At 39.1% G+C, this 23,966-nt stretch overlaps 2 protein-coding genes across 5 annotated transcripts in view; one reads left to right on the forward strand and one right to left on the reverse strand.

Annotated features, from left to right (window-relative positions):
* Nucleotides 1–23,966, reverse strand: part of LOC111874650 (dual specificity protein kinase CLK2) — a 127,391-nt gene that overhangs the window by 35,922 nt on the left and 67,503 nt on the right. For all 4 annotated transcript variants that reach the window (XM_023870331.2, XM_023870327.2, XM_023870326.2 and 1 more), the window contains one exon: nt 7,983–8,190. In XM_023870331.2, coding sequence (XP_023726099.1) covers nt 7,983–8,190 — 208 coding nt within the window. The remainder of the gene's footprint in view (nt 1–7,982; nt 8,191–23,966) is intronic.
* LOC117283116 lies at nt 20,914–23,672 on the forward strand. The gene is made up of 2 exons (XM_033755549.1): nt 20,914–22,356; nt 23,454–23,672. The coding sequence occupies exons 1-2, from the start codon at nt 21,393–21,395 to the stop codon at nt 23,540–23,542; spliced, it is 1,053 nt and encodes a 350-aa protein (XP_033611440.1). The 5' UTR covers nt 20,914–21,392; the 3' UTR covers nt 23,543–23,672.

Here is a 23,966-nt window from a genome sequence, read left to right on the forward strand (position 1 = left end):
CAGCAATTAGCAATAAGTGCAATCAAATGTTACGTTCTCAAAATTCTATTCTTGCGTTTCCTTGACAAAGCTACATAGCCTGAGCATCGTTAGCAACCACGTTTTCCAAACCTTTCGGAATCTGGGATTCCATTAAAACTGCAGAGGAACAAAAATACTCGTAAAGTTCCACTGATGAAACTCTCCAATACATTCGATAGTGTTTATAGCACTTGTTTACACATCAAATCCAAATATTCAGAAGCTACGTTACAGTGTCGCGGCTGAGCGAAAACACTCAAATAGTTCAGTCATCGGCCATTAAGGGGTGGGGGGCACAAGGCCGAGGATTAACAATGGAATCGCTAACAATTCAATTTCTAACTTTCATTGCAAGTACAACACACTACGTTATCTATTACAAACCGTCGCATCGAAGCGATCTCGGAGTTATGGAACTTATTAGGGCCTATTTGCTTCCTTATTGCCATGGCAGTTACAAATTACATCTAGTTTGCTTTTTGTATGGATAATACCAACTGAGGACAGTTTGGTAAATCATTAAAACGTTCTACATTCATGGCTATAAGCACATAAATGCTTCACTACACTGTATATCCCTTTTACCTGGTAATATTTTATGCAATTATTGATTTTGTGGACATTATCCATAGTCCTGTTACTTAAAAACAGGATGGATAAGGTCTAAAAAATCAATAATTGTATTAATATACAATTTTCACAAACGTTTCGACAATATTTCATGGTTTGGTGGCTTAAAATTCGATTCTACAGAGACACGTTGTGATGTACTGCTTGTCAAGTATTAACATGAAACTGGTTAGGAAACATCGCACAGTCAATTACACATAGCTAGGTAACTCCATCTTGTTCAAGTATATTTGGCATAAAAATATTTCATGCATATCTGCAATTTTTGGTCGAAATATTTTGTGCTCTGATAAACATCTGGACAGTTATGCTCGCGATGCACACAGAAACTGGTAATCGATCAAGTACAACATACTTTTACTGTTCTCTGACTTCAACAAAAACTGGAATGTATTGACAAATTTTTGGCGAAGCTAACAGGTGTACTGGCACTGCAATAAGGAAAAAGGCTTATATTCCAAAACAACAAACCGAAATGTTACTTATGGGTGAGTATGCTGACTCCTGTATAAATGGGCAAAGGAACAACACCAAAATTAAGATTTTTTTAATTATTTCAATTCAAAGTTTAATATCTGTTAGTACTAGTACTTTCTTGTTTGGTTGGAAATCATCAAAAACAGACTTTATGTTAAATACACTAGACACAACTTCAAAGTTTTGCACTGCCAGGGGGAGGGGAGCTTTACAGAAACCCAATACGAAGCAAAAACAACGCATTTTTGCTTTAGGTCGAGTGGGATGACACACTGAATTGATGGGTGAACCATCTGGGATACCTATACTGTAGCAAGATCACAAATTCAACTGGTCTCTACTGAAGTAGCATCTGAGTAAGGGAGGACGACTGAGCGCCCTGCTAGTGGCAGGCGAACATAGGCACACTGCAAATTTGTCTTTTGATAACTCCAAACTGGTAAATTTCCTTTTAAATTCTTGCTAGTTGGGTAAGGATTCTAGATGCATGGATATTGGATAATCAAGAGTTCACTGTATTTATCACACTTTAAACCTAGATCAAGTAATAATGGTATAATACTTCTATGCTAAGATCTTTATCCATGGATACCTGTCAAGGATTTCCAAGTTTTAAACACTATATACCTTTACAAATCTGTAAAAATCAGTCACTGAGATCTTTCAACCTAGATTTTGGTGTTAAATATCCAAAGTCTACAAGTCAAATACAATCCCTATATTCATGAGTTTCTTAAGGATATTAAATTTATGAAATTGTTATCGCTGCTGCTGAATTTATTATATCGTTTGTTTGCATCAAATTGCATTACATGAGTAAGTCAAAAAATTTCTATCTTCATGGATGTACACATATAAAGTCACAATATTTCCAGTTAACAGAACTGTCCTTGTGCTTTTCCCAATTAAGCACTATGTCATGAAGACATGTGGGGGAATGGAGGTACAGCTCCACCATTCTTAACCTCAGAACTAGAGGAGAGCGATCAGCTTCATACACTGGTTGGTTAACAACGAGGAAGAGTCACTGGTATCCTTGGGCAGGAGGCCAGATGGGCCCCAGGGGTGAGTCTGAATGCTGTAGAGGAGAGAAAATTATCTTGCCCCTACCAGGAATCAAACCCTGATTTCTTTGCTATACATTTAGTATCATAGTTGCTATGACTGAGCTATCCCAACTCCACATAATCGTGGTAAACACTTCCAATATCCCTAATTCTGCTTTGTGCTTTATATCTGGGTTGCTTTAAGAAACTTGTTCAACTGCACTACGTGGCACGAAAGTACTGATGTTTTCTTATAAAGAAACTGTAAGACTGAACACCTACATCTGATCAGGTGAGAACCAATTTAGCACAAGCGTTCAAGCTGCAACCAAACGATGTGTGGAGGTTGATTCTGATAAAATATGCACTCGAATTGCACACCTCCCCCCAAACTTTGAAATTTGATATGGACAATGGACAATATTTTTCTGCATAACAAATTGCCTGCACTGGAGACATCTTTTAAGTATGATCTATGTAACTTCTATGCATTTCATTCAGTTTCAATCAGCAATTTATTTTTACTGTTTAAGCTTCCTTTTGCACCACTGGTATGTGATTTTGGACATAAGTGTACAGAATCCAACTTCCAGTTCCCTAAATAAATGTTACTACATATCTGATGAAACTGGATTGTATGTAGGTAAGTCAATAAGTATCTTACAAATGGATATAGAACTTAAACAATTAAAGAGTACTGATTTGATAAAATGTTTTTATTTCTCAACACAATCTCCCTGTACATTGAGGCACTTGTCCAATTGCTTCACAAGCCCCTGAAAACCAGCAGCATAAAATTCTTTGGGCTGCTACTGGAACCAGGCGGTTACTTCCTTTTCTACAGCTTCATAGTCGGGAAAATGTTCAGCAGAAAGATGAGGTTTAAGAGGGCCGAACAAATGGAAGTCTCATGATAGGTTAGGTTTTCACAAAGTCTGTGCATGATGGGTGCTGCGCATGCTGACGCCACAACACAAAATGCAAAGAATGGGTCTGGCATTACAGCATCTCAATCGCTGCCATGATATGCTAGCCCAAACTGTCACAGGTGATAAGTCTTGCTCCAAGCGTCTTCCATTTGTTCAGCCCTCTTAAATCTTTCGGCTGAACATTTTCCCGACGATGAAGCTGTAGACAGCTGGTTCCGACAGCAGCCCAAAGAATTTTATGCTGCTGGTTTTCAGGGGGTTGTGAAACGATGAGACAAGTGCCTCAATGTACATGGAGATTATGTTGAGAAATAAAAGCATTTTTCAAATCAGTACTCTTATTTAAGTTCTATATCCATTTGTAACTTACTTATTGACTTACCCTCATAACTGGAGAGTTTGAAGATTTAGTGACCCAAATGAAACAGAACATCACACATAGCAACAATGAATGGCACAACATGTTAAGTCTGCTGTAACAAGCAGGGAAAACACAATGTGCATGTATGAAGCATTACTAAAGGCACTGATTGCCATTTGAGTCTCTCTACCACTGTCAGTGCGAGACATGCCACATGTTCACTTTCCAGGTTGAAGAACAGAATGATGTAGGCTCATTCCACGGGGCCTAAGAAAGGCCAAACTTTAACACTCCTCAACTTCTTCCAATGAAATTATGTAAAGGACACTACGTATGCTGAATGAGCTAAAATTTTTAGAATCTGTAACTCAAAATCATGGTGGAAACAGCAATGGTATCATCTGCTCTGGTGAACAGGGTGTTGACTGAACTCAAATGTCAATTGGATGTCAGCAAGTGTGTGAATGGAACTCGCACCAGAGCTGTACTTTCATATTCATTGTACAAATGTGCTATGTTAACTCTTTGAGTTTCTTTGTTCACGCTAAACCTATGCAATCCTGCATTAGCAATTCAGTTTTACTATCTGCGTTCACCGCTTTTGTGTCGATAAATATTACATTATCAAAACCCAGAGTTTTTCTCCACACTCTGTATAGTTACAAATAAAGAGAAATGCTGCAAACCATATCAGTGCCATCCCTCCTATTTTAACAACAGCTGACCTTTTGAAATAAACACTGGCTATACAAAAGTTCATTTTCCAAGGCCCCCATCTGAGGTCAACTTCTGTAAGGGCAACCAGCTGGTGCTCACTGGATGTAAGGAAGTACAGAGTAACCTGAGAGATAGTGACGTACACATCAAGGAGAAGGGAATGAAATCTGGAGAAAGAATTATGCAAACAGAAATGTACAAGGACTTTGGTGCAGTTAAGAATGTACCATGTCAACAGCAAAACCTATATTGTGACCCTTTTATGATCAGGAATTTGTCAGAAATAATTACCACCAGGGCCATGAAAACTTCTCACATCAGTGGGTTGAAGCCAAGTATGGGGGAGGGGGGGGAAACAACAGTAAAAGATTAATTTACTAAACTGTCCAAATAAATAACCAGTTATATATAATAAATGTTAAGTTTCTTATTCTCTGCTTCCTACCACAGAGTAAGAGAAACCACTTAGGGATATTAGAAAATTTACTCCATATTATTGCCAGTTTGTATGCTAGCCATGACTGTTAAAACAATGGGCATGTATTATGGTTGAATTCTAGATGAACTCTGAATATTCATCCCAAGTCCATTCCTTGTTCGGCATGTTTGCAACAATGCAGGGCACAGCTTTCTCACCCCCTCTGTAAACATGAAATAACTCAGGAACCAATGGATGAATTTTCATGTAATATGATACTGGATAATTTTGTCAGAAACTGCAAAATGACTTCAACATTCACATAAAGCAGGCACATTTCATGACAACTTTACATAAAGATCTGTATGTGTTTCTGCATATCTCATTAATATTCAACAGATAAAATATTTGGAGAGAAGCTGTGGAGAGAAATTTAACACATGCCTTATGTGCAGTATACTTTATCCAGCAGTCTTACAGCTTTTGAGATAATTACACAAAAACAATGTTGTGAGTACATTTTTGAACTTTGATACTAAACAACCGAACATGGTCCAAGAACACAAATGCAGTCAACAAGAACAAGAGCAAACAAAACAGTGTCTTTAATGAGTTTATACTGCATTGAAATCAGATTTATCTTCTTTTAATGTAGCCATCTACATTTATATATATACATATTTTCTCTCCATCTGAATCATCCAGACTAGCTCTGAGATCCACCCAGCCTCCTACCTAATGGGTACCAGGGGCTCTTTCTCTGAAGGTAAAGCAGCCAAGGCATGAAGCTGACCATTCACCTCCAATCCCCTGTACATCTTCGTGGTGTAGTGCTTAATTAAGCACAAGGAGAACTTTACCTTTTTGGATTGTACAACAGCAGCAAACATTGTAACCTCAATACTGATTCTTTATCATTTCAGTAGGCCTATGCAGTTTTGACTTCTCATCAGTTTAAATATCAAACCTAACAGTGAACTGCTCTATGTGATTTTAACACTTGCTCATTATAAAGGAAGGGTTTACGTGGTCTTTATTATTTTTGTGACCATTTCTTCTGCAGAACACACCTGTTAATTATATGAATACGCACTAATTTATTAATCTGAATGCTATTCTTGGCCGGCCACAGTAGCTGAGCAGTCTAAGGCATGTACTGTCTTCGCTTGCTTGGAAACCGGGATCGTGGGTTCGAATCCCACTCAGGGCATGGATGTTTAGTTTGTGTGTGTGCGTTTTTCTGTGTTTGTGTACAGGCAGAGGCCTTGCGACGAGCTGATCACCCACCCAAAGAGTAAGATCTAGAAAAACTGAAGTGAACGGAGAAGTTCATGGAGGTAGGCCTAGGCCCACTGGGGCTGTTGCGCCGAGGAGGAGGGGGAAAAAGAAAGAAAGAAGAATGTTATTCTTACTATTATTATACACTGTATATACAGTGTTACAATGAAGGCATACATTTTGTATCATGGACCTAACAGAAAATACACAAAAGTTTACCATGTACTCTTATCAACAGCATGAGAGCTACTTTCTGAATATAATTTGGACCTTCATTCCAAACCTCCTTTTAATTAGAACTTTAATTTTTTAATTTGAGTCTTACTCCATCCACTAAGTTTCAGCTATTACATACTGGAAGATCAACAAGGAACATCACTATATGCTTGGGACTGAATTTGTATTAAACTATGGATCACGAAGTTAAAACTAAAAATTACCAAACTGTTGGGTCCCATCTCTAAGAAGTTTACTGCTTAAAAGTGTGTCATGTCAGTTTTGATGTAACAAAAATCATCTATATACTAAACGGATTAAACCAGGAATTCCATGCAGAAATCACAGGGCTGACTTTCATACTGCACACGTTTCTTTCTAGTCCTACAATTTTGTTACTACTATTATAGTTATTTCATTTTTGGGATGAATTTATTAATCTGTGTTAAAATTGTCAGACACAACCTCATAGTTTCGCACAACTGCCATCACTATAACGGTTAACTTACAACATTTCCTGCAACAATGTGTGGATATGTTTATGTCTAAATCTATATTAAATTTTTAGGCCATCAAACTGGGAACTAAAGACAATTCTTGCAAGATCATCATATTATTTTACATTTTAAAAAAGAAAAAAGTTTAAAAATTTTCCAAAATATATAACATCAATTCAGGATCCTAAATAAGTGAGGCACTGAGCATATAAAACGTTTGCCATATTGTTACTAGTAACTACAGGAAATTAAAAAGTATGGTGTTGGGATGGATAGAAATCACACCAACTTCTGTGCAAACTGGTAAAAAATCATGCTCTTTACTGCGTTCAAAGGGAGAGGTTTAATATTATCTTAAAAGCTACTTAGAGATATATAAAATTTTATTTCCCAATGCTGAAGCTTGCCAAAAGAATCTCAAACCATATTCAAATAGTTATTTGTAATTAGTGGATTATTTCATTAACTCTGAAAAAATGAATATTATGGATGCGAGATGATCACACAGAATTGGGCAAGGTGATTATATCTGAGTCTATCCAAGGCATGGATGGACTTCATTAAGAGCCGCACGGGTTTCAAGTGGATCTGTCAAGGACCCTATGCAGACTATATACAACAATTTTCAAGGTTCTAATATAAGTGAACACTGTAGTACACATGTATTTTTGAATAAAAGCCAAATTAACACTACTAGAAAACCAAAGCTTATAGTTATCTGGAAATTGAATGTTTCATGAGCTCTAAGTTGAGTCTCACCAACTGCCAAGGAGTGATTATTATGCATAAGTTTTAATTTCCTGCAACCTATCCAATGTTATCACTCTATCTGTTGGTCAGTCAGGGGGCTCTAAATCTACTGAAGAATATATATTATGAAAAGTCTTATCTGTTATGATGTATATGGGCTAGGCATCTGTACGCTATCTTGGCAAAAGCTAAGAAAACCAGCTGAGCATATGCACTCTACAAGCAGACTATTAAAATCTATATTCCTGTTATAAATTAATGAATTATATGATGCAAAGGTGCAGAAAGAAGAACCTGACCTTACTGATTAAAACAGATCAGAACTTATCCTAGCGGAATATAAGATTATTATTGTACTAAATATAGCCAATACTAACACTCCCTTAACATTTCATAGCATAAAACACCACAATACACATTACATCAGCATTTACCGCAAAAAATATAAAATTTCCAGATCTCCAATAATCACGAACTATGTTCCAACATGAAAGAAAAACAGGGAAATTATACTTCTTCTGTATCAATCAAATGAACATGAAATCTTTGCTGTGGTAATAGTTGAAGTGCATACCTAATCTGCTGTAGGAACCCACGGGGGAGGTTTGTTCTTGCAGCTTCACTGACCTGTTGGAAACTCACCTGACTGGACGAGTAGGAGCGGCGACTGTGCTCGGCCAGATCTCGGTGTCCACGATGAGTGTGACCACTTCCATGCCCACCATGATGGCGGTGTCTGTGCTGCCGGCGGTGGTTACTTGATGTTGGTGAACGCCGATGGCTCCGTTTGTAACGACGCTCAGCACTTGTGCCACGTTCATGCTGACGAGAACGCTGTGCTCGTTCACTACTGCAATATCAAAGATATAGTCACATTATCAAAAGTTCAAATGTCTTCCAAGTCTATACTTCTTCAACAGTAATGTGGGCCAGGCAAACACATAATGAAACTAGATACTGGCCATGCTCTTTTCTGAGACAATGTAGATGACAAGACAAATAAGCTTAATTTCTGATGCCAATAACAATATTAGATTCTTAAACAGCAGAGCTATGAAAAAAATGTCAGCTTGCAACTGTGTAGACTTCAAAATGCCAGCAGCTAAGGTTGCAGTGATATAAATCCCTGTACATACAGGATTATTTGAGAAACAGTGATGGACATCTATTACACCCAAATATGTCACAGTGATCAAGTCCCAGTCAATCTAAATGCCCCCAAAACGGGAAACTAAAGCCAATTCCCAAGCTGGACTCCAATGTGATTTAATTCTGAGCAGCATGAACTTTCATGATGGCGTTAAGTTCTGCTACATAACCACAAAACCTAAAAACAAAGACAACAAAGTGTGGAGCATCCTCGAGACAAGTACTCAAAACTGTATCTAAACGTTTAACATCACCTTAAAACAATGGGAAAATGTTTATAACATAAACAATCATGTTACCTACTAGGATTCTGAAATATTTTACTTATTGCAATACACTTAAAAAATTTATTTCAGATTTATGGTCAAGAGATGAACAATTACAATTAATGAAAAGAGTTGCTAGGTGCCCATGCTTTGTTGAAAAACTTGGTGCCTGATGTCAATCTTGAAGTAGTGATATGAATGTCAAACTGATCCTATTGAGAGGGGAAGTGGGGGAATAATAATAATAATAATAAAAAGTTTCTGTGGGTACCATCTTACAAGGGAAACATACTATGCGGGGTCAAATTTCTTGCAACAATATTCCAACAAGACTGAAATTATACATTGTACACCTAAGGGGTGTGTTTCACAGACGGAACTGTGACATCTACGAATTTATATATAAAATAAAAAAACATAGCCAATGTGAGAAATGGAAGTGACATTCTGCAATTCTAGAGAAGCTCTGAAACAAACTGAACAAATAATATTATGATGAACTATTCCCATATAATAAACAAAGATTTAATTCTATGAAACTATTCAATGTTACTTGGTACTTACTCAAATTAATGAAAAGTCCAAAGCATGTGATCTGCCACATCAAGGCTTCTTATAAGTGAAAGTCCAAGAACTTTCATCTTGAAAGGTATGCTCTATGTTCACTGCTCTAGAAATGCAAAAATCCTCAACACCCCCCCCCCCATGTGGCAACCCATAAGCAGGCAAAACACTCTGATCCCTTTGTAACCGTTGTGTCAAAATAAACAAGCTCTTCAGGCACTTCTAGGATATTTTAAGCGTGAAGTGCGCCAAAAAAGCCGAAAGAGTTCTGCGTTTAAGATACAAACGTAACACTGCAGCATGTACAAAATGTATCGCTGAGTGTACACCCGTCGTCGAATGCAATCACTGCGAGACTGGCGAATAAAAAATGGTCGTTTCTAAGCAACAGATAGGCAAACACGTTCCCGCCGCAATAAATATGCACGCAACAGTAGTTACCGTTGGAAACTGTTTTCTACTCGGTCTGCGCAAAGGGGTTATAGGGAAGACAATTCGGAGCGCCCCAGTTCGACCTTTACCGTAACCCTGCGAGTCGCAGCAGGAGCCGAAAGGGGAACCCAGTGCCTGGGGGTATTATTGGGCCACCCTGCTCCTGTGGGATATAAATCCGGTGACCTGGGCCTCCAGGGTGCTGGAGTCTCGAATCTGAGACAGTAAAACGTGATCATGAGTATCGTGGGATTCGGACCTGAAAATAAATGCGATGACGAGTGCCAGCTGCAATTTTAAACGACAGACCAATCCTCTCGTCGGAGAGGACGTTAAGTAAGGGCTATGACCGCAAGTGTTCAGGTGACAAAAATTACTGGTAAACCGCCAGTCATAAAGTAACTCTGGCTCTTGACTCTGATTGGCTCAGTTAGTTGAGAGTTGAGAGGCTGGGAAGAGATGGCGCTATAGTTCAGTTGACAGTTCAGCTGTGGGATATTCGCAGAAAAGTAACGATGTGAGCACAGAAGCTGATGAATTTTCACTGCTGAGTGCTGTTACAAAGCTACGACCAGTGAAGACACTGCAAGCTGGAGAATACTTAGCGCGTAGTGATTTGTAAAGTAAAAATCAGCGACGTTGTTGCTTGGAGTACCGAGAGGTGTGTACGAGCGGTCAATAAATCCATCCACCAATCCATATCCCGTCTATAGTCACAGAAAAATCATGACAGTATTAACGCAAAGAGTCTTTTGAGAGGGCAGTTAAAACACACGAGGGCAGTTACACATCAGAAGCGCATACGGAGACTGATCACGTGTAGGGGTCAAAATACACGAAGGCAGAGCAATAGGTCATTCCGCTTTGGGAAAGTATATCAAAGTGTCCTTACAGCGACGCCGATCGCGAAGAGCTCATCGGATGAGCTATGAAAATTTATTATTTGTATCTTATTTTGATGACGCTGTCAATAACTCGGGCTGGATCGCAGTGAATAATGTATTAGGAAGGATGTGAAGGGAAGCTGGTGAGGCCTGATTTAAATTATCCCGGCATCTCCCAAGAGGAAAACAACAAAAAACATTAACCCACCGAATACAAATCACAAGAGTCAGCTTATAATAAAAAATACGGACTGTAAGACTCCTGCAACACTGCACTCCTAGTCACTGGCCAAATGATGTACAAGTGCCCCCATACACAGTTATAATGAAGTTCTGTCTTAGTTTAAAACTTTTATATTTTTCTCTGGAGATGAAAGGAGATGTGATTATTTATTTCTGGGTTGAAATGCAACCGTAATATTTACAGTTAAGTGTCTATCTTGTCAAACGTGGGGATGGCTTCGAAAATGGAGGGGGAAAAAATACCAACTGATGTCCCTCTACTACGACACACCACTTGCTACAAACAACTGAAAGATCATGTAGTTACAACCAGCAACTGAGTTTAGGTATGAACAAGGAAGAGATATCCGAAAGAATATTAGTCAACATTTAAAATTACAATGCAGTTACAAATTAATAACTTAAAAAAATGTGTAACTGTACTAATCGTGTCCAATAAATCCCCCGCTTTGCAGTAGCCGCGTTTTATATGCACTGGTTTAATAATTCCTTTCCTTGATACACATCCGGTCACACGAATTGCCCATGGTGGCCAGCATGTGTTTTACCCATGGCCATCTTTACATATCACGGGCTTGCCAAATTCCACTCCTGCTTATGATGCAAGGGACGGTATACGAATGTACAAGGCTCCTTCAGTGGTAGTCATATTTTAAGTCTAAAGAGGTTTTCATATATTCAATACACCAGTACTGATACTATTTTGGTCATTTTTTCATCCTGAATATATGAGCAATGGCAGACTTGTCTTCATTCGGTAAACCGTGACTTGCAACCACAAAGTACTTTATAAAACTTAGTACAATACCGTAAGATTAAGAGCTTCTAGGACTGAAAATACAAATAAGGTAATGACAGTGGAATTGCCATGTTTGTAAACTGATCTCACGATTTTTTAGAAGGTCTCGGATTATTAAATTATAATTCATGCAATGATCTAGCGACGAAAACCAAACCTACCGAGCATATACTATATCTAGGTAGACGTGAAGTTAACGGGTGTCCCTCCACCTTTCAAAATGGAAAGACAGGAGGCTACTACATGTTCGCGAATGTTGCAGCCGGCATGGCGGGAGGTACTGCAGCACTTGCAGAAATGACGCAGGCACCGGGTCAATGGTGCAAAGTACACAGTGTTGCAATGTTTCGTGTATTTCGTTGGTCCCGTATACCGGAACATATGTCAGATCACAAGTACACAATTTACAATTTTTAAACTTAAAACAAGAAAGCGGCCGTACAAGTTTTCAAGTGTCAGAAAAAGATTTTCAAAGTTTAAATTTCAAAATTCCAAGATGGCTTGCTAAGTGCGACCACGACCATGCGAGCATGTTTCGTTCTATGCTGAAGACAAAGAACAATGTTTCAATGAAATGAACTGCTCTTCGTGGTGCAGGGAAGAAACGACAAGGCAATTTTATTAAGCATTATGCCACGATACCTCACGCCTTACGTTGTAACATGCCAAATTAGAACCACGATCCATAGCCGCACCTTCATGGATGTTTCTATACTAGCGTTATTACTAGAATCTGCTACTGCGCTAATTACTTGATTCAAAAAAGGCGCTTTCACGCACAGAGAGAATACATGTCAGGCTTCAGCAGCAGACCTGCACACTGCATATACAGACCTATATTCTTTCAATAAAAGCAAGATTAAATCCAATTACGATTTATAATTAAAGTCAAAAGATTCTCACGTGTAGCGATCTGTAAGTTTACTTGGAATGCTCAAAGCGAAGTTGTCAGAACTTGAGAAGCAGCACCCCATCACAGCCATTCCTTTTTATATCACGAAGAAAACACATGAAACATACGTTTCATCAGAATAGGAACAAACATCCACAATGATAAACTAGGAAGGAAATACATCCCCAGTTCCGCTGACAGATATCCCCACCCACTTCCCCCTTAGCTCTCCGCTAAATTTCTTTCAGGAATCAACGGCAATGTGTCCCTCATTCGCGTGGAAAGAGATGCCAGGCTGACTGATCCTATGTGGCCTAAATTATGGAAAGGCGAAACATCTACCTACGAATGAGATGCGGCAGGACCACTGTGAACGATGAACAGGGATGCGAGAGGAAATGTTCGCGGCCTATTTTAAAATGCTGTATCTCGGCATCTGCCTGGACGAAATTGGGAAAACTGCGAAAAACCTATGGGATAACTCTCAATGATTTAAAAATGACCTAAACATTAACTACTTAAGGCACGGTGATTACCATATGTATCGTCAACTTTAACATTAAAAACTGCATTTTGCTTAAAAAGTGTATTTATGGCTTCATACGATGCTCAGGTGGTCTTTATAATGGAAGCGCACTGTGTTTCCTTAAGGGAGTACACGAATTTTTAATTTTTATAACAAGTTCGTGCGTCAAAGGATTAAGCTGATTAATTAATCTGGTTATTCTGATCATAATACAATTCCACACAAAACATTTAGCATTATAAACTTTGAACACAGGTTGCTCACGTTTGGGGTCATATCGTAATTGCAAAATATATTATGTGAAGGAAAAGCTCCACACATTTCATATCGAAGACTTAGACGTTATCTTCAACTCCAGCCAGGCGCAAATAAAAAAAAAAGTAAAGCTACCCTTGCACCGGGCCGCGGAGGCCCACACGTTTCTGAGACGTCGAAGCTCCCACACTGTCTAGACAATCGGCTCACAGATAGTGGTGAGGTTGTCAGACTTACGCGCCGGCCGGCCTTTAACCCCAGTGAGATGCAAATACATTCCACAAATGTTCTTTTCAGGTCTGCAGCCGTTGTTGTTCTAGGCGTTCATTTACTGCGCTTAAACGTCTACTGACAAAATAACTAACAGTACATAGTGACCCATAGAATACTTCTACTTTACTGCCTAGCCTACATCATACAAATATTACGTTTCTGGACATTATCCATCGTCCTGTTTTTATTCAAAACACAACGTTTCGGAGACTGGAGTGTGTCTCCGTCTTTAGGTAAAACCTCAGCTGGGCCCAACTAAGCAGGTTTGGCTTGAAGACGGAGAAGGAATCCGGTCTCAGAAATATTGTTTTAAATAAAAACAGGACGATGAATAACGCTCAGAAACATACTATTTGCATTAATGTACCACTGTTACAAACTTTTAGATCTTGGCTACATGATACTTTGTGTATGCAACCTCTGAGAAGAAAAGGCCCCGTGTACGCATGTCTGCATTACACAAAGGCGTATGACTATCGGCAGTACGTTGAAAATATAATTGGTAATTTTTTAATGACGACGTAACTGCCTACTTCACTAATTTAGGATATTCATCATTGTTCCTAATACCTGCAGTACAGCATCACACACTCCACTGCTGACAAATCTAACAGTCATTTCACACAATGATTTCCTTGTACTTCTATCATATACGAAATGCTGACAACTTACAATGAAAAGTGTCGTCTATATATCTACAAGAACCAATTTCGTATGCAAAACAGTATTTTCTTTAATCTGATAAGTTACAGTTTTGTTTTAAGTAAACCAAAAGGGACTTGTTCGCTACAATGAAAATCGCAACTTTCGGAGAACATACTAATATTTAATTTCGCAGATATCCTTGCAGTATGACTGGAGATTGAAAAATGCGAACAGACCGCACGAACTTTTGACTAACAAAGATACAAAAACCAAGAAAATTCGGGCGTTGTTTGGCAACAGCGGCCGGGCTTAACATGAACTGGTTTCCGCAGTTATTTACTTGAGAATTTGAGCGCAGCAACAGTCATATGGTGTCCTAAACAATACAACAATAATAAAAACAACCGAAAACTGGGCTTAAGATGCTGTACACGAGCTTACCGTGGTCATCGATGTTCAAGTGTACCACCGACACAGAAACAAGTACATGTCCTCATTAGATCTTATAGCATGTGGACTTCCAGATATATGAAAATACCAACATCAGTGCAGGGAAAACTTATACGGAATTGTCTCATGTGAAGCGATGGAATTACCCTTAATCCCTTATACAGAAAAAGGGCAGTAGTACAGAGAGCTAGATCAGTGACACGAGTGCGGACTTAAATTCAACATCCATGGGAAATAAATCAGAGTATGTCAGGCCTATACGCGTTATTATTACAATTAAAGAAGAGTTTGCCGTGAAGTTAATGAGACGATGAAGGCATAATCGTAAAGGATCTGGCACTGGGGGGAGGGGCGGGGTAATTTAGACACCAACTGCCGAAGTCTATCATAACCCAGTCCTCACCATATCAAGTGCAGCTTTCTTCTATCGTGGCACTCTCGCACGACTTGGCGCCTGGCATGAAACATACAGAACTTTACTTTACTACACTACAGTGCCATATATACAACTGTCTTCCTTTATAACTGTTCACATTTGTTCACAAAATTTGGTTCGGAGTAAAATGAAACACTTTTTGGGTATCCAATATTTCCGAACATCACATTCTGGCTAACATACAGGGTAATATGGGCTTAGACAAAATTTGCTGGGTGGTAAAAAAATGTTTCTATGACAAGAGCCAGTACTTTATTAGCAGCATGTCATTTGTGTAAGTAAAAAAGTAAAGGTATCTCTGCAATAGGCCGTTGAGGCCCATAGGGTTGAGATGTTGAGGTTCCCAAGTTTTCTTGACAATCGGCTCATGGATGGCGGCAAGGTTGTTAGCCCTACACGCCGGCCGCCCTTTAACCCCAGGAATATTCCTGGTACTCACAGACACAGTAAGTACTAAACATTATAACACAACACATAACAGATAGAAGTCAAAAGTAATAATAAGTACCATTTTCTAATTGCAGGTACACACAGAAACGTCTCCCATAGTGGACGAACCATACTATACGCGAGTTTGAATTTAGACATATAGATGAATAATCTTAACAAGTTTTAGTATACACAAATTTTATTATAGTTGACGAATAATGTACTTTCTAAATAATTTTATGAAAGACACAATATGGCAAACAATGTAATAGCTTAGCGTAAATAACGAACCTGAAGATGACACTATGTTGCCGAAACATGTAGAAACATATGAAACTCAGTGCACTACAAGACGGCCATTACATATGTATCATGGATATTTATTTCTGTTGGAGGCTGAGTCGATCCCAGGGCCACAGTACTGATGGAAGGATTAGTTCAATCGAAAAAAAAAATCCAATGACCTCATCGGGACTTGAACCCGCGACCTTCCGGCTTGTAGCACAGTGCCTCAAGCAACTACGCTACCGCGTTGCTTAAGGCGGAGGACAAAATTCGACTTGATGTAGTTCTTATGCAGTGACTTTTAGTAACACCGCTATCTAAACATCACTTATTCTGATATGTTTTCAAAGTGTACCGCATTTAAATTTTTGGCACTCCATAACTGACTTAGTCTATGTACTGACACTTGTACATTCCACACGTAGTTCACTACAATATTAACTGAAACCAATCCAACAAATCATTTAAAAAGTGATAAGCACACTCAATACTACAATCGATCCTATAACACATCGTCATGTACACCACAGATCGTTCATCCTGCAAATCTGTGAGTCGCTAAGGTGAAGCGTCAGACGATCCTTTATCTAAACCAACCGCGGCGGCTCACAAAGCTAATGTAATCGACAAAGTGATCCGCAACCTTCTGCATCTTGGGTCCACATGACTTCTTGCAAAAACATAACTTCACAGTAAAAAACAAAGCTTCACTTCCTTCCTTGGAGTATATATACATCCTAGTATTAATATTAATCAATTCAGGAAGTTCTTAAGAACTTAAACATCGTCACACCTTTTGGAAACGGTATTAATATAAGTACATAAAACGACATTCCTTTTAGGGGAAATAAAATTATAATGTCAAATCAATGGAGTGGTTTTTACAATGCAAGGGAGTTTTTGTGGAAGTGAATTTTGTGTGACTGGATTATTATTTTCGAAACCTTCCACACACAGCACAACAGATGCTCTAAATGTTCCATGTCGCAATCCTGACACCACAGTTAGAAGTTTCCATCCACCGACTGTAGTTCTTTTCTGAAAACAGAATTACCTCCAAACTTGAAATCCTGGTCACCTATGTAATTCAACTATCGAATTTTCTAAAATAATGTCAAGAACCCGACACCGATTTTTAACCAATTTCTCTTCTGCGAGAACTCTGTGATTCGATTAGTTTTTTCTCCCCTCTCCCTCCACCGTAGCAAAAAATTCGATGGTACGCTTGTATGCTGTCCCGAAGATGACGGTGACAGCAGTAAGCATTCCCAACATCTGCTCTCAAATGGGGATGTTATTTCAAATATGTTCGGCAACAGCTATGTCGATTACGCTAGCCGTTCGAATCGCGGTTCGACTAAATATACGGGAGGAGCGTCGACACTTCCGCCTTCCGGGCTGAACGATGTGTGGGAAAAACTATGATCACACTGTGCTTTTACCAACAATGATAACGTTTAATACTTGAAACAATCATGAAAAATTAACTCTTTACAAGAGTGCTCTAGTTCTGTGATAAACACTGACAAAATAGGGGAGATTAAACAGGAATCTGATTAGTAAAACATCAACTGCCTTATAAGAATTTCAGTTTTTAAACGGCACTTCACTTATAAGCAATCGCTTTAATAACACAACTTACCCGTCATCATGAATAAGTAAAGTTTCTTAGAACGCAAACATAGACCCAGTGAACTTCTGAAATTTTTAATTCAGATATAACAGTACAGCCCAATGCACCATTGCCAAATCTAGCGCTGAATCCCGTTCCACCCAGGGGGCACCCTCCGAAGGGCAGACACAAACTTCTGGTCAGTTACGAACATTTTAATAATAACGGGCAATTTAAAACAATTGCGTAATTGTAAAATGTTCACAGATACGAACTTGCATGAAGCTGTAAAGAATATGCTACTACAAAACCCACTCCTTTAGAAGTAACTCGCGTAACACAGCGCTTACTGAGAAATCACCCTTATCCCACTAGTACAAGAATTCAGAGAGATTACAAACGTTGTACATTAACTGGGGCCAAAAATAAATTATAAACACGAAAAAGGAAAGACTCCGTCGAAGCTACACGTGCGCGCGCGCGCACGCACAAAACTCCATGGTTTTAGTCCGCAAGCGAACTATACCGACTAAGCGACCGCCGCTTGTCGGCGAAGTTAGTGCCAACTTTACCGGATAGAGGGTGACGCGTAGTCAGCGCAACGAATCCCCACGGTCGTTAATTTCAGTTTTCTAGACTGAAGCCGCTACTTTTCCATTCAAGTAGCTTCTCAATCAACCTCACGAGGCTGAGTGGATCCCGTTCCACAACCAGAAAATCTTATAGCGCGGGAATGGAATCCGGACCTCTGACCACTAGACCATACAGGCAGTCGTCAAAGCTATATACTCGTACACACTGGAAAAAATCTTGCGGAATATAAAATCATATCGTCATTTCATCTCGTTCTGAGTGTCCATCCAGTCCGTGCCCTAGCTCAGGTGGTTAGTCACTGGATTCCCACCACAGCGGTCTGGGTTCGATTCCAGGCCAATCACGTGGGATATGCGATGAACAAAGTGGCACCAGGGTAGGTTTTCCCAGAGTACTTAGCTTTCCTCTCTAAATTCCAATTCCACACACCGCTCCACATTTATACAGAACCAATGCTGACAGCGTCTTAAATAACTAAAAACAAAAGGCGTATCAACGTCATGGACATCAACTCACAACAGTCTGCTCTGTAATAAGAAACTTAATAACAGCAGCCTTTATATGCTAGTGCCACATAAAAACCGAGACCAAAGGAAAAAACGGGCGGGTCTCACCACAATGTTTGATCTCGAAAATAACTAACAAATACGGAATCAAAAGAAAACAGGAAAAACAGTGAAGAAAGCAGTCTTCTGGGCTTTGGCGCCGTGTATATGTNAACAGTGTTGCCGACGTTATGGTAGATGCCGACAACTGTGCTGTACTGTACTGCGATGTTTCTGTAACTTGCAAATGTTCGCTTTACTTTAAGCGGAGTCCTCAAATATGCAGAACATTTCAGATCTCTCAAAGCATGAAGAAAAGGGGAATTTCATCAACATGGATGCAATTGCTGACGCATAAAGGACTTCGAGAAATTCCAGAATTGCTAAGTACAGGGAAGCGGACAGTACAAGGCCGGGCGAAACCCGCATGTTATACGCAGCAATATGGATATGATGCATTGTTGAACTAGCCGAACCGTTGCGGTGCGGCTAATTCATATGGCTAGTACGGACTACGCCTTCAAGCAAGCACCAACTGGAAAACACTGTTACGGGAGAATTCGATTTGGCAAACGTCATACGTATTCTAAGAACATAAACTGCAAAATAATTACGTCCCAAAGTACTATCTCTGCCGAAATACACCGACAAATCTATTACGACAGGCGATCTTGAATAGTGAACAGTTCTGTATATAAGGCACATGCAAAATGAATATTCGGCCAACTGAACCATCAAGGAATATACAGTAACTATGCTATCATATAAGGCACCGAGGTACAGTCGTCAACGGGAACAAGGTTTGATACATGATTAATCTGCATTCACTATCGAGGTCTACACCGTGGAGGTCAGAGGAGAAAGGGATGGCTAGTAGAGGTTCGGCTTCGTCCAAGGAAAAGCCGGTCGTGCAATTAATGACGAACAATAGCAACGAAAACAAACACTACTGCTTGTAAAAGTGGGAGTTGCCATTCAGTACATTTAGGGCACCTTTATAAGTATTAGAACGATAAAAAAATCTATACAATATAACTCATATAATCGTCGGGTCTTAGCATTTTGTCACTAGCGTAAAAAAAACTGACGCTTTTATCAATCCGTGTAGGCTGGCACATGCCTCAAGATATCTTGGGAATTTGACAACACAATAAGAAACGAAACAAATATAAACAAGAAACACGCTTGGGTCATTCCATGTGAAATCATCCAGAAAGGTCGCTCACCATTTTTAAAAAAAAATTATATTTTGTACACTTATTTATACATATTTTCATACTACAAAAAAAAAATTTAAAAAAATTCTAATCCGCTCAGTTCTCTCGGTACAGGCGTTTTTATAATGCGAAAAAACGCGTTTTCGGCTGAAATGGAGGTTTGCGTTATCTTCCATATCTCGATAACTATTGAAGCTACAGACTCCAATAAAAACGCTATTTGTTCCTCATGATATGGACTACAAATCATATTATTACAAGTTTTTACTCAGCTCACTTTCTGTAGGTGTAATTAAACTTGAAACTTACCTATCGATTTTGGGAAAAACGCTATTTTTGACCTTCAAAAACCAATGGGAGGGGGAAAGTATCAGATCTGTGATTTCTACCATTTGTTGTTACCTATATGGGGAATATAATCACTTAGTTTTGAATCCCGTACCTAGTTTCCAAAATTTTCCAGGAGCTTCCAAACTTTGCTCTGGGCCCCAAATCGGCCATTTTTAACATCTCATATCTCCGGTGGGGAAGCTCAGAAAATTTTTAAATTCCTAGAAGATAATGCTCTATTCTAGAGTAACTTGGAGTTAAAATTAGAACTTTGATATTCAATTAATGGCGAAGTTCTTATAATGCGAATAAACGCGTTTTCGGCTGAAATGGAGGTTTGCGTTATCTTCCATATCTCGATAACTATTGAAGCTAGGGACTCCAATAAGAAATCAGTTTGTTCCCCATGATATGGACTATAAATCATATTATTACAAGGTTTTACTCAACTCGCTTCCTCTAGGTCTAATTAAGCTCGAAATTTACCTATCGATTTTGGGAAAACCGCTATTTTTGACCTTCAAAAACCAATGGGAGGGGGAAAGTATCAGATCTGAGGTTTCTACCCTTTGTTGTTACCTACATGGGGAATATGATCACGTAGTTTTGAACCCCGTACCTAGTTTCCAAAATTTTCAAGGAGATTTCAAACTTTGCTCTGGGCCCAAAATCGACCATTTTTAACATCTCATATCTTCGGTGGAGAAACTCCGAAAATTTTGAAATTCATAGCAAATAATGCTCTATTCTAGAGTAACTTGGAGATAGAATTACAACTTTGATATTCAACTAATAGCGATGTTGTGGGCACTTTGAATTTTACGAAAAAATCAATACCTCGATAATTGGCTTACCTGCATCCAATGGTATTGCCGGTTCTTTATTTGGTATAAAAGACGAGAGATCTATATTTTGTCACTAAAATCATTTTCAGGCCTGTACTTACTGCTCGGAATGACATGTTATCAACACTCGGTTCTTAGAGCTAAGCTCTGGCTATAAACATGGACCTACATCTACGTCCCTTATTTCGCGCCTTGTGTGTTTTGACATCTGAACCCAAACTTTTGTAATCGTGATGTTAGTGTTAGGCTGCTTTCTCAGCAGCATGAAGCATTCACATGAATGCTGTCTCGAACTGTAAGTCAGTGTATGTTCAGCAACTGTAGATCTTTTACGTGTATCGAGCTCGGTATTCTCTAAGTCGAAAGGAAAAAGTTTTTGAAATGGAATGTTCTATAGGTATTGTCACACGTGAAGAATGCCATAAGACTACGTATGGTGCCGTCAACAAACAGTTAACGCTTGTGAGTGAATTGGGTGAAGAGAAACAAACTGTTTTAAAGTTAAGATTGGGTGAATGCGATTTGAGGTCCATATGCAAGCATCATGAGATTAAATATTCTGTTAAATACAATCACCTGTTTGGAAACATTTGTTGTGACCCGCTAAAAGTGCACAAACGAACCATTAAGAAAGGTTTACGTGAAATTTCATTAGAACATCTCAAGAAAGAAAAGAATTTTCCGGTAGCTCTAGTACCAGGTAAATCCTTGTGTCCTAATTGTTACACAAAGATTTTTGTTCTTAAAGAAACCGTAAGTGGGGGCAGTAGTGGTTCTGGAAGGAGCGAGTTTGCACCTATGCAAGAAAATGTGGCAGAATTAGAAGCAGTATGTTCGGCTCTAGATATTTCTCCTGTGGCTAAAATTATGAAGATGAATACTGGGAAAAGACCCGCTGCTTTATCAAAAAAATGTAGAAGAATATCCGACTCTCTTCGAAGGAAACTAGCGAGTTCATTTTCAGACGACTCGATGGGTCTTGATTCAGATGAACAAATACCTTCCTTTGCATTAAGTGAGGAGTATGATTTGTTGATTAACAAATTAAAGGAGAAATGTTTAATCTCAAACAAAGAGGAAAAAATTAAAATCATTAGCTTATTGCCAACTTCGTGGTCAAGACAGAAGATAAGTCAAGAATTTCAAGTTTCTGAGCACTTGGTTAGAATTACTCGAGCGCTTCAGAAGACGCAAGGGATCCTTCCGGATTTAGGCAAAAGGCGTGGCCATCCAGTTCGTGACGAAACAATTCAGGCTGTCACGGAATTTTATGAAAACAATGAAAACAGTAGGATCTGCCCTGGAAAAAAGGATTGTGTGAGTGTTAACGTGGGAGGTATCAAAGAGCATATGCAGAAACGGCTGATACTATGCAATTTGATGGAACTTTACATTCACTTTAAGAATACGCAACCTGAACACAAAATTGGTTTCTCCAAATTTTGTGCACTTCGACCGAAGTGGTGTATCATTGCTGGTGCATCGGGGACTCATACCGTTTGTGTGTGCAGCTATCACCAAAATGTTAAGCTGATGGTAGAGGGAGCAACATTGAATTCGGACTACAAGGATTTATTACGTGTAATGGTTTGTGACATCGAAAGTTATAAGTGCATGAGTAATGAATGCGCAGACTGCCCTGGAGAAGAAATTCTGACGGAATTGCTATCAGCCGAATCTGAGAGCATGCCGGATCAAATAGTCTACAAACAATGGGTCAACACAGACAGAGCTAACATGATTTCTGTAATGCAAACTTACAGTGAATTCTGCGAATCTCTAATTGAAAAACTGACAGAACTGAAAAAACATCACTACGTCGCTAAAATTCAGTCCCAGTATTTGAAAGAAACGAGGGAAAGCCTGGACGAAACACAGTGTCTCGTTCTTGCAGATTTTGCAGAAAACTATTCGTTTCTCGTTCAAGACGAGATTCAAAGTTTCCATTGGGTAAATCAACAGGCTACACTTCACCCATTTGTGTATTACTACAAGGCGGACAATATAACAAAATGCCGAAGCTTGTGTATAATCAGTGATCATGTAAAGCACGATACAGCCACAGTTTACGTGTTCCAAAAATATCTTATCGCCGATATAAAAGAAAATGTGCCTTCAGTCAGGAAAGTTATTTATTTCAGTGATGGCGCTGGAAGCCAATATAAAAACAAAAAGAATCTTTCCAATTTATGTCATCACTATGAAGACTTCGGTCTTCAAGCAGAATGGAACTTCTTTGCCACCTCGCACGGGAAGAATGCCTGTGACGGTATTGGCGGCACCACGAAGAGGCAAGCAACGAAAGCCAGTCTTCAGAGAACTCATTTTAATCAAATCATGTGCCCGCTAGAACTGTACAAATTCTGCACAGAAAATATCTCAGGGATAGTTTACTTTTTTGTGCCAACAGAGGAAGTTGCAAGAAATGAAATCATTCTAAAAAGCAGGTTCCAAAAGTGCAAAACTGTGCCCCATACAAGAGAAAAACACCGGGTCGTCCCTCTGGAGGAAAACACGGTCAGGTGTTATAAAACATCTAAGTCCGATGATTTCGAAGACATCGTGGTAGTGGACAATTCCTGAACTACTTTCAAACAAACTGGACGATTTTCATCGGAGTACACAAAGAACTAATACTATTGGATGCAGGTAAGCCAATTATCGAGGTATTGATTTTTTTGTAAAAGTCAAAGTGCCCACAACTTCGCTACTAGTTGAATAACAAAGTTTTAATTTTATCTCCAAGTTACTCTAGAATAGAGCATTATTTGCTATGAATTTAAAAATTTTCGGAGTTTCTCCACCGGAGATATGAGATGTTAAAAATGGTCGATTTTGGGCCCAGAGCAAAGTTTGAAATCTCCTTGAAAATTTTGGAAACTAGGTACGGGGTTCAAAACTACGTGATCATATTCCCCATGTAGGTAACAACAAAGGGTAGAAACCTCAGATCTG

Source organism: Cryptotermes secundus, unplaced genomic scaffold, assembly GCF_002891405.2.
Source record: "Cryptotermes secundus unplaced genomic scaffold, Csec_1.0 scaffold56, whole genome shotgun sequence".
Lineage (NCBI taxonomy): Eukaryota > Metazoa > Arthropoda > Insecta > Blattodea > Kalotermitidae > Cryptotermes > Cryptotermes secundus.